This window comes from Odontesthes bonariensis, chromosome 10, assembly GCF_027942865.1.
Source record: "Odontesthes bonariensis isolate fOdoBon6 chromosome 10, fOdoBon6.hap1, whole genome shotgun sequence".
In the NCBI taxonomy this organism is placed as follows: Eukaryota; Metazoa; Chordata; class Actinopteri; order Atheriniformes; family Atherinopsidae; genus Odontesthes; species Odontesthes bonariensis.
In genome coordinates this window covers 10,360,840-10,374,819 of record NC_134515.1, presented here as the reverse complement: position 1 = coordinate 10,374,819, position 13,980 = coordinate 10,360,840, and the positions used below count along the sequence as shown (strand labels likewise).

At 39.9% G+C, this 13,980-nt stretch overlaps 2 protein-coding genes across 2 annotated transcripts; both read left to right on the top strand.

Annotated features, from left to right (window-relative positions):
* The first annotated feature begins 1,652 nt into the window (after positions 1 to 1,652).
* Positions 1,653 to 3,770, top strand: LOC142390192 (uncharacterized). The gene is made up of 6 exons (XM_075475581.1): positions 1,653 to 1,740; positions 1,858 to 1,989; positions 2,171 to 2,314; positions 2,414 to 2,648; positions 2,758 to 3,056; positions 3,178 to 3,770. The coding sequence occupies exons 2-6, from the start codon at positions 1,984 to 1,986 to the stop codon at positions 3,532 to 3,534; spliced, it is 1,041 nt and encodes a 346-aa protein (XP_075331696.1). The 5' UTR covers positions 1,653 to 1,740; positions 1,858 to 1,983; the 3' UTR covers positions 3,535 to 3,770.
* Positions 3,771 to 5,967: 2,197 nt separating this feature from the next.
* On the top strand, positions 5,968 to 13,543 carry LOC142390625 (nuclear factor 7, ovary-like). The gene is made up of 2 exons (XM_075476208.1): positions 5,968 to 6,285; positions 10,387 to 13,543. The coding sequence occupies exons 1-2, from the start codon at positions 6,019 to 6,021 to the stop codon at positions 11,671 to 11,673; spliced, it is 1,554 nt and encodes a 517-aa protein (XP_075332323.1). The 5' UTR covers positions 5,968 to 6,018; the 3' UTR covers positions 11,674 to 13,543.
* The last annotated feature ends 437 nt before the right edge of the window (positions 13,544 to 13,980 follow it).

Genomic DNA, 13,980 nt, shown 5'->3' with positions numbered 1-13,980 from the left:
GTGCAAAAAGAGGATTCAGCTTGGTACCATGGGCTTGAAGGCTCACGCCAAGTCCTCCAAGCACATGGAAAATATGAAAGCGAAGAATCAAACTCCTTCCATCGCCGGGGTGTTTCAACCGGCCAACGCTAGCCAGTTAGCTTTAAATGTATCTGAGCTAGCAGATGACGTTAACCAGCCAACTACTAGCACAGCCCCTCCAGTTATGACCGTCACCGCAAGCAGAGTAGATCTGCGCACAGCTTTTGGGTCCACACCAACCATGAAAGCAGAGGTGTTGTGGACTCTGAACACAATCGCCAAACACCATTCGTATAATGGAAACGAGGGTATTTCGGAATTGTTTAAATGCATGTTTCCCGATTCCGACATCGCTGCCACAATTACTTGTGGTCCCGACAAAACGGCGTACATAGCCAAGTTTGGTTTAGCTGTGTTTATTAAAGAGGAACTGGTGTCCAAGGTCAACAAATCACCGTTCGTTATTATGTTCGATGAGAGCCTCAACGAAACCACAAAAAACAAACAGCTGGATGTGCATGTCCGCTTCTGGGACGAGGGACGGGTTCAGTCCAGATATCTGGGCTCCCAGTTTATGGGACATTCCACTGCCCAAGACCTGCTGTCACATCTCAAAGTAAGCATAACCTTTTTTACTCTAAATCTTTCTCAATTAATTGATATAATTTTTTGGGCATACACCGCCCTGTAAAACCAATGACACATGATGAATTAGGTACCTACCTTATCAATGTTTATATTTTATGTTTATGTGTTTATGTTTATGTATATACTGTACTTGGCAGATGCTTTTATCCAAAGCGATAAACATATAACATACATGAAAAACAATCACTATAAAAATTCTAATCACTTAAAGAAAGAATGTTGTTAATACAAGTAGAATGCATTGCTTAAATGATCGTCTGAAAGGTCTTTTTCATAGCGCAGATGCACAGGTGAACAGATGTGTCATGTAGGCTACTCAAAAAATGTTGGAATTGATTTATTTTCTTTTTTTGTTACTCTTTTGAAATTCTAAAACATCACTGACCCACGTACACAACTGTGCATTATAGTGTGAGCGTGTCTAACAATATGTACTGCTCATCTAGTCCTCTTATCTTGAGTAATCAAATGCAGCCCTTTTTTTCAGGAATGCATGGACAAACTGAACCTGAGGGACTTGGTGTCCATTTCAATGGATGGGCCCAATGTGAACTGGAAGCTCTTTGACCTTTTCCAGAAAGATCAAGCTGAGCAGTACGGAGGTGAGTAGTTTATAATGCTAGTACTGTGTGTGGGTGAGTGTGTATGTGATCCATTAGTAATTATAGAAATGTATTTTATTTGTACTACACTTTACATTAAATAAACAATTTCAAAGTGCTACAGAGAATTTGGTTTCTAATATCAAGTTTGCAATGAAACTTTCAGGTGTTCAGCTCGTTTGTGTGGGGAGCTGTGGCCTACACACACTACACAACGCTTTCAAGTGTGGGTTCACTGCATGGCAGCTGGACAAGTTGCTGAGAGCAATGCACACATTGTTTCACAATGTGCCTGCCAGGAGAGAGGATTACATCACCGTAACCAAGTCCAGTGTGTTCCCCCTGTCTTTCTGTGCCCATCGTTGGGTAGAGAACCTTCCGGTTGTGGAGAGAGCCCTGGCAGTCTGGCCATCACTTCTCCTGTACATGGAAGCTGTGAAAACAAAGAGACTCTCGAACCCTGGAACAGGTAGGCCCTTCTTAAATGCTGTGAATAGGTCTGTGACTGTGTCCTAACCCTGGTGGTGGTGTGGTCTTATCATAATTTATGTAATATATGGCTAAGTTGAAATGTTCTGTCTCAAAGGATCCACTCATCTTGGCCAAATTGCAGTTCTATGCAGCACTTGCCAGGACCTTCACTCCCTTCCTGAAAAAATATCAGACAGATGAGCCTGTGCTCCCATTCCTCCCCAAGGACCTGACTGAGTTGATGATGGTAATAATTTACTTAACATTATAATAACCACTGATTGGGCTCAATTGATACATTTTGACAATATGCAGTTTGTGGTTAGGATGTGTAAAAAATAGTGGCTACATTGTGCATCATCATCAGACAATTTGATGTTGGTGATTAATGGGCCGCACCAGACATTTTTGAGTTTATCTGTTTACAGAGTCTACTCAGACGCTTCATAAAGAGAGATGTCCTCCACGATATCACTGCCCTGCAGCTGCCCAAACTGGATGTCACAGACAAGACCATCTGGCTCAGCCCACAAGACATCGGCATTGGTTTAGGTGCAGAGTCAGTCCTTAAGGTAGTGGGATGTTTTCAAAAGATCATTTTACAAATGGTTAGGCTGAACCAGGTCATTGATGACATGTTCTAGATTCATGGCTAATTTCTCACTCTCTAGAGCATCAAAGGTGCAGAGCTCAGGGTGCTAGAGTTAAAGAGAGAGTGCATGCAGGGACTGTGCAACATCATCAGGAAAGTGCAGGACAAGAGCCCCCTCAAGTATCTGACTGTTAGGCAGATGGTGTGCCTGGATCCATCAGTAATGTACAGAGAACCAGAAAGATGCAGGAATCATATGAAAGGGCTGGTTCAGAGGTTTCTCCAGGACAAACAGCTAACTGATACTTCTGCGGGTAGGAATAATAGAGGCAAATTATAGGCTACACATGAATTTATACTCAATCTGATTTGCTGGTAATGCCCAATGTGTTATCAATGTTTTTCTCATCTGTTTTGTCATAGGGGATGTCATACTGCAGCAGTTTGACAGTCTCCTGTCCTTGGAGAGCCGGAGTGAGGACTTCCTCTCCTTTCTTCCCATGCAGAAGAGGCTGGACATCTTCCTGAGCAGCGCCATGGAGCCTTATCCAGAGCTGTGGGCCTTCTGTAAGAAGCTGCTCATCCTATCCCATGGCCAAGCTACGGTTGAACGTGGATTCTCCATCAATAAAGAGGTGGAGTCAGATAACTTTGAGGAGGACACTGTGGTCACACGGAGACTGGTGTGTGACTACATCATACAACATGGAGGTGTTACCAAGGTAAGATGACCCCTATCTGGACTAGTAATATGCTGTTTACTTAAAAGTTGATAGAATCAACATAGTTGGTCTCTTGTGTTTGTCACTGACTCTGGTTCTCTTTTCCCAACCCGATACCCAGGTTCCACTCAGTAAACCACTACTGGAAAGTGTAGCCAGAGCAAGAACAAGGTATCGTACTCATCTTGAGACTAAAAGAAAGGATAGGGAGACAAAAGACCTGGCTCTCAAGAGGAAGGAGGCAGAGGACTGTCTACAGGAGCTGAGGGTGAAGAGGAGACGCATACAGGAGGTGTCTGAGGGTCTGGTTAGGGATGCAGACAGGCTGGCTGATGAGGCTGAAGGGAAGGCAGAGAGCAAGATGGCTGACCTGATCACCAGGTCCAACATCCTACGCAAAGGCTACAAGGAGAAGTTGGCAGAACTGGCTCTCCTTGACAAAGAGATCGCTGCGAAGAGTGCAGAGCATAGGCATTGACTGTGATCTTTAATTCTATTTATTATTAATATTTTTTTAGTTGATTTTGATTGTTTATAGTTCTCTCTACTCCCCATATTCCCAGCAAGGAATAAGGAGCTAGCTAACAGAACCAATGTTAAAAAACAACTTAACTGTGTCAGTTAAACTTTCTGGTTTTCTGCTGAGATTTGCCTTGATTTTTCACACCTCTGTTTGGCTTGTTGTCTGTGTTCTGTGTCTGTGCTGTGGTGTAGCGTTTACTACTACTGCAATGTTTCATCAAAGCTTCACACAGTCCACACTTTAGTTTGAGAAATAAATGAACAAATTGAAAAAAAAAAAAAAAGTTTTTCTTTGCCGGTAGGTCTGTGAAATAGGCCGTGAAATAGGTATTATTTTTTTTATAAATGGTCTTAAAAAGGTCTTAAAAAGACTTAAATTTGACTTAAAGAAACCTGTAGGAACCCTGTGGACTCTGTGACGATTCTGTCGGATTAAAATGGATTACTTCATGTCATGCTACAGGGGAGACACTAACGTCCTGGGCTACTTGATGTTTTCGGGTTGCCTGTCGTGTTGTGGATTACTAGCTATCTGTAATGTGAACCATGGCAAGATCCTGGAAGGTAGGCTAATCGACAACCAGTGTTTTCTGTTCTACTCGTGGAAGGACAGTGTGACGGTGTATCTGGGTCCGTAACAAGCAATGAAAATGGTGATTGGTCCTAAGATTTATAGAATTTAGTTTTGACGAATCGCTGTGTTTTTCACATCTGGAGTAGGCTTCCACTTTACGTGGACACAGCTAGACTGTCACTCCCACCTGCGGCCACGCTGTTGATTCTGGCACATCTGCTGCATTATTCTGTAATTTTCATTTGTCTACTTTTAATTGAATTAATCGAGGATGGACATTTGACACGGAGTAGGCTTTTCCAAACCCGAGCAGTCTGTGACAATTACAAACTTTTCCTTTCTCGTTAGGCTAACATGTTTTATTATTTCACACCCTGCTTCTCAATGCAGTAAAAATGGCCCTGTTCTGCATTTTCACAAATCAGAAAAAAGTTTCACAAATCACAAACAAGGTTTTAATGAATCTAAAACCTCTTTAGAATAATTCCAGCCAGAATTGAGCAGTCTAAGTAATGTAGTTTCCATACAGGACCCTGTTTAGGGTGAGCAGAATAACAAAAATGCAGTAAAATGGCCTTGTTCTGCATTTTCACAAATCAGAAAAAGGTTTCACAAATCACAAACAAGGTTCTAATTAATCTAAAACCTCTTTAGAATAATTCCAGCCAGATTTGAGCAGTCTAAGTAATGTAGTTTCCATACAGGACCCTGTTTAGGGTGAGCAGAATAACAAAAATGCAGTAAAATGGCCCTGTTCTGCATTTTCACAAATCAGAAAAGGGTTTCACAAATCACAAACAAGGTTTTAATTAATCTAAAACCTCTTTAGAATAATTCCAGCCAGATTTGAGCTGTCTAAGTAATGTAGTTTCCATACAGGACCCTTTTTTGGCCGATCAAAATGCAAAAAATGAAGTGAAATGGCCCTTTATGCTGAATCGGATGCCAACTCGTTAAGATTTACTTAAAAAACCCTTTGTAAGTATTTGCACTCAAATGATTTAAGTAATATTTAATGCTTCAATATCAAGTAACACTTGCCAATATCAAGTAAATTTTTCCAGCAATAAAACATAACAGTTTTGAAGATATTAGGTAACGTTTACTTAATTACATCAAAGTTTTAAGTTATATTTATTTAAACAAATTAAGTAAAGTCTACTTGTTTTTCATTTTACTCAAAATTTTAAGTAAATTTGATATATCTGTAGTATTTGGTATGGTATGGTATGTTTTTATTTGAACAGGGACAGTGTACAATAAACATTGACCATGAGGAAAGATGCTTTGTACCAGGTTATAGCAGGAAATGCTAATTTCCACCTGTATTTTCCACCTATATTTGCTGTTATGAAGTAACTTAGTAGATTTTAACGATACACTTTCAGAGTAAAGTTTATGTAATATTTCTAGGTTTATGTACATACAACTATTAAACATTTAAATTGTATGAGGAAACCTAAGTAAAACTTACTCTTCCCCATAATTCATGTATTACGTAAATAAAATGTTTAATTTTACTTAAGAAGCTCTAGTTCTTACTGAATCTTAAAAATACAAGGTAGAAATTATGACAGTTACTCTAATAGAGTTTACTTCACCAAAAAGTCACTTTTTTCAGTGTATGTTTGCAGCAAACATGTCTGAACAGAAAAAGATTACAGTTTATATAGGTAGCTGTTCGGCATATTGACCTGTAATCTTACTTGTGATGTTATTATTTTGGATAAACATGAAAACTTGGCATGACTCCTACAGTAGGCATAAAACTGGGTGTGGCATTTCCAAAAAAAACTGAAAGTCACCGATCAAAATAATTCAAAGTCACTCTCGCTGGCAGAGCAGCCTGAGAGGAAGGCAGAAGCCATGGCGTCTCTTTCATACTCAGAAGATCTGACTTGTTCTGTTTGTTTGGCTATCTTCACCGATCCAGTGACTCTCCCCTGCGGACACTCTTTCTGCAGAAAGTGTATCGCAGCTGTGCTGAACACACAGCAGCAGTGTCCGCAGTGTCGGACAGATGTAGCGACCGAAGCAAAGTGTCTCCCGACCAGCCTCATTCTGAAAAGTCTCGCTGAAAAGGCCAAAGAAAGGAAGACGGTAAAGAAGGCGCAAGGAACTGAGACAGCAGAGGTATGATGATCCTCATTGATACACACATACGGGCTCGTTCACTTTAGCTGCTCCCACGGAGTGGAGGTCGTGTAACAGCTTGTGTATTGGTGATAATTCCCAGTCAGGGATAGCTTTTGGCAAAATTTAAATTCTTATTTGGTTTCATTATGCGTATACAGTGTTGGTCAATTTACTTTTAAAAAGTAATTAGTTACAGTTACTAGTTACTGCTCCCAAAAAGTAATTGAGTTAGTAACTCAGTTACCACATTGTAAAAGTAATTAGTTACTCAGCAAAGTAACTGTGGCGTTATTTTTTATGTTCTATAACGCTGTTACGTTCTATAACATCCTTAACATCAAATATGTTTATATTAACTGATTGAAGAATAAAAACACTAAATACAGTCATTTAGAACATTCGGTATTTATTTGAACTCAATAGATTGCAGCCTGCCATATGATGCATAGAAATAAAAACATAAATATTGAATATAAAATGGTGATGGTGGTCACCTGTTTCTGACCCGAAAAATCGAGTGTTGTTTGTTTTCGAGTGGCTCCGCCTCCTTCGCTGGGGCTCATGCTGGCTGCATTTAGGCTTGGGGTTGGGTTAGCAGCTGCAGAAGCAACAAGTGCTTCATATTCGCATGGGTTGATGTAAGGTGCTTCATTAGATTTGAGTTACTTGAGGCAGACGTGGATAAAGTTTTTTTCCCTGGGCATAGCGTGCATGTTACACGTTCTTGCTTTTATCTCCACGAGTGAGAGGTAGTGCCGGTACTTCCAGTTAGAGAACGCTACCTTTGAACTTCCCTGGCTCGTCGCCATTGTCGCTGTCTCGTGTGTGTTTAGTAGTAGTTGTCAGCGCGTGCAGTGAGACAGCGTGAGCAGGGCATCCGCCCACACAGCCAATCATCATCGCATTTGCAACAGTGTCTTCATCCCCACCCCTGCTCTCTCCAGGCAGCATGCAGCTGATGTGTAGCCGAAAGCCTACAACCAAATTGTAGTAACACGCCACTTTATATTCTCAGTAACGATAACGGCGTTGTAACGATGGGAAAAGTAATTAATTAGATTACTCCGTTACTGGAAAAATAACGCCGTTACACTTAAACGCCGTTACTCCCAACACTGTATATGTGTAATGTGTTAGCCATCAGAGTCTGAAATGAACTACATGGCAAATGGAGAAAGAGAAGCAAAGACAGAGACACTTCAAAGAAATGCATTACTCTCAGATTACAGCCAGATAGTTAAGAAACAGCAACGCGGAATCCATTAAATTGCTGCTCAGCTGTCTGTAGTGACTCATTAAATTGCTGAAATAGCAGGCAAACATAAAATAAATGCAAAATAAAAGTGAAAAATGTTCAGTTATTTCAGTTCTCTCAGAAACAATGAGATGAAATTGAATCAATCTACATAAATGAAGCGCACGGCAGACATGATTTCAAATCAAATCAAACTTTATTTATAAAGCACTTTTCATACATTAAAAATGTAGCACAAAGTGCTATACATGTTTAAAAGCAGCCCCCATCCCCACCCCACCCTAGCACATACACACAAACAGACATATGCACACACACACACACATATATATATACATACATAAATAAATAAAATAAAATAAATAGCCATTAGTAAAAGCACGTGTCTTATTTTATTTACATTATTGTTTTTGGGCTGTTTTATCGGTTGCAGAAAGAAATAACATGAAACAACAACAGCAACATGATATCAACATGACTCCTTATCAGTCGCTGAGCCTGGAGGATTCCCGAGTCAGGACCCCCGTATCAGCTGATAAAAGTTTATCATTTTCTGTCAGACCTTGCCCAGAAAGCACACACATTTGGACCCAATTGGGCTACTTTTGGCACTCATGGCTCAGTTATGGCACTGGCAAGTGTTCCAGGGGGCAAGACAAGGCCACATGTTTATGAGGTTTTAGGCCAGATGTGCCCAAATATGCCATTAGTTGGCTTTTAATAGACGGCAGCAAGTGCTGCCAGAGCCAGATGTGGCATAAAGCTGCAGGGAAAATGCAGATTTGTGCCATGACTGGTGGATATGTGGCTGAGTTTACCTGAAGAAGAAGAAGAAGACTGGGTTTACTCTTTATTCGTAATGTCTCAGTAAAATAAGTGCAAGGAGGTTTTGCCCTGTCTGCAAACATAAGGGCTAAAACTTTGTGTTCATAGATACAGCACCAGAATTCAAACAGTATGCCCTGTATGTATGATTTACAGAAAACTGCATTAAGTAAATGCAAGTTTATACCATTCATCTCGCATTAGATTGATATTTAATAGGTAAATAAACCAAAAAATTATTTAATTTATTTGTATAGCTCTGTTCTTAACAGTGTAACCACAAACTTTGCTAAAAAAAAATGGTTTTGGTTCTCTCTGGTGTTTCTTTGTAGGTAATTCTTTTGTTTAAAAATAGAAGTTCCAAAAATGACATTGCATTTGTGAGCTCAGCATTATGATGCTTTAATATCGTGGAAGGCTAAAAGCGTGTGGTAAACATTCAGTTGGTTAAAAAAATATTCAGAGTCCACCCTTGTTTCAGTGCTTTATCTTGCTGCAATTTGATTTTAAAGGAAAATAAACATAATTTCCCCCCAACAGCCTACACTACAACTCACCAAAAAAGTGACTCCACATTCTCTTAAGTATTCAGATCCCTTTAAGTGACAACTTTTGGGTTTTGATTTTTAAAAATATAACAGTTTCTAATGCTAAAACTATTAACTTGGACATTTTGTATCAGTTGTCAGATTCCTGCCTCAGAGGACCTAAAAAAATATGGCAGCATTAGTTACAAAAGCAAATAGCGAGCTTTATTTGCTAAACCAAGTCCAAATACACGCACACACCAAGGCAAGGCAAGTTTATTTGTACAGCACAATTCAACAACAAGGTGATTCAAAGTGCTTTACAGAGACATTAAAACAGTAGAAATAAAAAGCATCATTTAAATTTTGAACAAAAAAGAAAGAAATAAGAACAATAGATAAAATCAGTAGTTAAAATATGATTAAGTTTTGAAACTCACCCGGGATCAGGCTGACTGAATCCAAAGTACAGGCATGTTTCAAAATCAAACTACAGGATAAGATGAGAAACAGAACACTGTAAAGCCAAATCATGAAGCACAAACCTAATCTGACACATAAGTGGTCGCGAGTCAAAAGTAGAAAGTGAGTTTTACATGAAAACAGTGTAAACTATACCCATAATTTAGAAGCTGCAATGTTAAACTAAATACATAATTCCCTTTATTCAAAGTGTTTTTTATTTTCTAAGTGTACAGCTCAATAATAAGCTGCAGTATAACAGTATAGACACTTGTTATGGACAGACAGAGGCCTGGTGCTGTCATGTGTTAAGAGGAAACCTGTTAGACCCGTGTTCATCAATTATCTTTAAAGAGTAGCTTTGAGTTCTCTCTTGGTATTTGGTCTGAGTTTTAGAGAGTCTATAGACTTTAGATTTGGTAACCTGAAGGAAGAAATTGTAAAAGCACAACAACAGATGCAGAACAAACGCCATCTGACACAGTTATAAGCTGATGGAAGAAGAGTTACCAGACAGCAGGTCCGCCAGCTGAAACAATCGAAAAAGTTGTTTGTTCATGCTCCTCAATATGGGTCATATTGCAAACATAATTTTCCAGCTCATATTGTGTCCGGATGGATGGATGGAATATTGTGTCCTGTAAGCATCACTTTCTGGTTGGCTTTAGAAAATAACATCACGTAGTCGGGGGTTAGAAAATAATTGTGGTTCGGGGCTACAAAGCGTTCCTTTTATTCATTCAGTGCTGACTCGATTTTTTTCAAACAGTGTTTGGTATGTTGAGCTGTTCGCTTTGTGGTGAACTCTGCATCAAACTTTGTTGAAACAATATTACAGGAACTCTGTGTTCATGGTACACTCGACTCTGGCTCAAAGATAGACTCTCCTGAAACCGTTCAGGCATGAGCGCCATTTAGCAACATTTAGAAAAACGTAATATTACGTAATATATTATTATGTAATAATGTTTTATCTTATTCTTATTTTAAAAAAATTGTCTTTATTTGTCATGTGTTCTCTCTTTACAGAAAACCGAACTGTGCCCTGAGCATGAAGAAAAGCTGAAGCTGTTCTGCGTCACAGATCAGCAGCTGGCCTGCATCATCTGCAGAGACGGAGTCAGACACGAAGGACACAAGTTTAAACCAGTCGGGGAAGCAGCTGCATCAGTGAGGAAGGAGTTAGAGATGTTTCTGCAACAAGCTGCTGGTGACATCAGTGCTACTGAAAGTCTAGCCAACACACAGAAGGACGAAATAACAAAAACCAAAGAGAGGTCCCAGCAGCTGATGACCCAAATCAGCAGTCAGTTTGAGGAGATGTACCGCTTTCTCAAAAAGAGAGAAGATGAGATAAAGAATGAGCTGAAGTGCAAAGAGAAAGACGGTGTTGGTAAAATGGCTGAGGCCTTAAACGCCATTGAAGCAGCTCTGTCTGAGAGCAGAGAGCTGGAGGCCAAAGCTAGCTCTGTTCTGAAAATCACAGACTCAGAGAGGTTCTTAAAGAGCTGGACCGACAGCAGCAGCATGACGACCCCAGAGCAGTTCCTCAGGCCAAGAGCTAACCAGCTCCAGGTGGTGAACTCCTCTCTCTCACTGGAGCCTTATGAAAGCCACCTGCAGTTCTTTGTGTGGAAGGAGATGCTTCAGGTGATCCAGCCCCGGGCAGAACGGCTCACTATCAAAAGCCACAGTCCGGATGTGGTTGTGTCTGATGATGGGCGGAGTTTGTATTGTAAACCCAAAACTAACCAAGCCCATTCAATGGCATTTGGTTCAGTAGCCTCATCACAAGCCAGTCCATTTGGATTTGGTTCCAAGCAGACAAGTGCTTTTGGTGGAGGACCCAGAATAAGTCGTTTTGGTTCGTCACAGACTGCTGGCATGCCTTCAGGGTTTGGAAGCCCGTACACAGCTCAGACTTCTTTTGATCCCGTTATAAACAGTAGTGCAGCCTCAGTTAGATATCATGCATCGGGTGTCAGTGCGTTCACTTCAGCGCAGCATTACTGGGAAATAGAAGTTGGAAACAGAGAGTATTGGGCACTTGGGATAAAAGATCATTTCCTTGAATATAAATATCTAAAATATGTCGCCTCCGTTAACAATACAACCACAGAGCTAAGATTTGAAAACAAACCTGGAAAGATTGGAATTTACCTGAGCCGCTCTTCCAACACGCTCTCCTTCTATGATGCAGACAACATGACGCATATTCACACCATGAGTGTTACTGTGTCCATGCCAGTTTCTGTAGATATTAAGATAAGTCACAAGGCACCAGATTACAGCCCTGTCACAGTGCTCTGGTACTGAACAGCAGAAAATCTGCCACCAAAGCAAACACAGCATGGAGGAATGCTCCATATGCTCCAATAAACAAGTAGTTTTGAGTCGATTTGGGAGAAACATTCAAATTCACGGAATTGTCCACATATTCACAGTTAACATTAAAGTGTAGTTAAACACGTCCCCCAAGTTTAGAGGTCAGTCTTTCAGTGGAAGCTCGTCCATTTCAGCGGGAAACACGCTGTACTTAATTGAAAAATTTGAGAAAAGAGTCCTTTATTCTCCATTTGCTATTTCAAAATCCACGAGAAGTTTTATTTAATAAGAACAGATAATTTTGGTGGAGCACTGCATAATGAATACTCTGCTTCAGGCACCAGCCTAATAAGACATTTGAGTGTTACCGATAGAGAACAGAAGAAGAGATTCAGGAAGTTATTCTGTTTGTGTAAATGCCTTATATATATATATATGGTACATATGATCTGTGTAGGATTAGTTTTTGAGCAGCTGGGAGAAAAAAAAGATGGAGAGCACTTAATAACAAACTTCTTGAATAAATTAGACGTGAAACATCATATTATATAAATATTTCCTCACGTAAAATCTGCAATAATGTCCCTTACCCACAAGCAGCCAGTTCACTCCTGTTAGCTCGACTAACAACAACAAGCAATCCTCTGATGGTCACCACCAGCTGCTGTAAATAAACTAAAATACACTTTTAAGCTTTCAAAGATTAAACAATTTACGCATTAAACTTTTCGGTGGGAATCAAATGAAGAGGTGACAGCGACCAGCCTTAACGGATGAATTCAGATTGATCTCAGCCTTGTTTCCAAAGCCTTTTTTTCCCACAGCTTTACTTGTACACACTGGCCACAGGGCTTGTGATGTTTGTCACACCTGCTGCATAAACCTAACTTGAATACTGGATGTAAAATTGGGTTTTTGTCACCATTGTATTTATAATGCACATTTAAAAATGAGAGGGTGCCAAGTTTCTGTGTGATTTATTTTTCTGGTGTTGGGAATTAAATTTATAATTTGTAACTGTTTGTTTTATGCTGCAATCCTGAAGTGGCTCCACCAACTGCCTGCTCTATTCCAAGTCTCTGTGTCACCACTAGGGGGCAGTGTCCTGCTTAGTTTGCAGCTAGTGTAAGCACTGCAGAGCTTTTGCACGGTGTGCAGCAGTCTTTGGCTTTCTGATTCAAGTTGAAAAAAATAAAAGTTTATTGCTTATACCATGCCAAGTTATTGTTTAAAAAAATTAAAAAAAAGAGAGATTCTTGCTTTCTAAGATGGTTTAGACATAATACTTGTTCCAGTTTATGGTCAGAATAAAAGTCCCATCTTGCAGAGGATGATAGAGTAATGCCTTTCAAAGCCTAATGATCATAATGTAGTGCAGCTGGTGAGGACTTTGTCCAGCTCTACCGTAATAAAGCAGAAAGGAGTGAGTTCCTGCAAACAAAGAGGTGTTTAGGCAGAAGTTTGCAGATTAGACAGTAAGAGTGTGTTCTTGTATTTTTACTTTTTTTCTTCTTCTACCCTTGTATTTCAGTTAACTTGTTACCGTTGATGCAGTTCATAACGACTCTGTGTGTACGCTGTTTGATCCCATAGATGTGGCCAAATCCCAGGTTGGGACTAAGGGTTTTCAACGCTCCCAAACTAATCTGCTTTAATTGCACATCATATTTGGATCTCAACATGAAAAATGATCTGAACGCAGATGTAACTACAGCTTTGTTACACCTGGCTTCAGTTAGTCAGGAGAAGGGAGGAAATGTCTTGCACTACGATGAAAAACAACATGGTCACGCTTAAAAATGCATTCTGTGTAACTCGTGGTAAACACTGTGAAGAATTTGAATAAAATCTTTAAAGTTTGCTTTGCCAATGAGTTCCTGCTTCAAATGAACCAAACAGAAAAATGCCAACAAATTGGGTCTCAACATAAAAGGCAATTCCAGGCAAATTTTTGTGTGGTTTCAAATGATAACCAACACCTGTGGGAGAGTTCGGGGTTAGGCACCCTAAAACTTCCCTTATTTACACACAGATTTACAGCTCATTTCAACAATAATCAGTTTATCAGGAGTCACAAACAAGCAGACCGGTTGATAATAAGAAGGCTGCAAATTAGTGGTTTTAGACTCTTTCACTCTTCAGCTTCACTAAACTGAGACTTCAGAATCAGCCCGCACAAGTGAAGGAAAAGGCATTCAACCAAATACGCAGCTACGTAGCAATAATAAGGAGAACGTTTTGGACATGCCAAACAGACAGGTATCACTGCAGCTGTCTGTCCAAACTTTTAGGATTCCA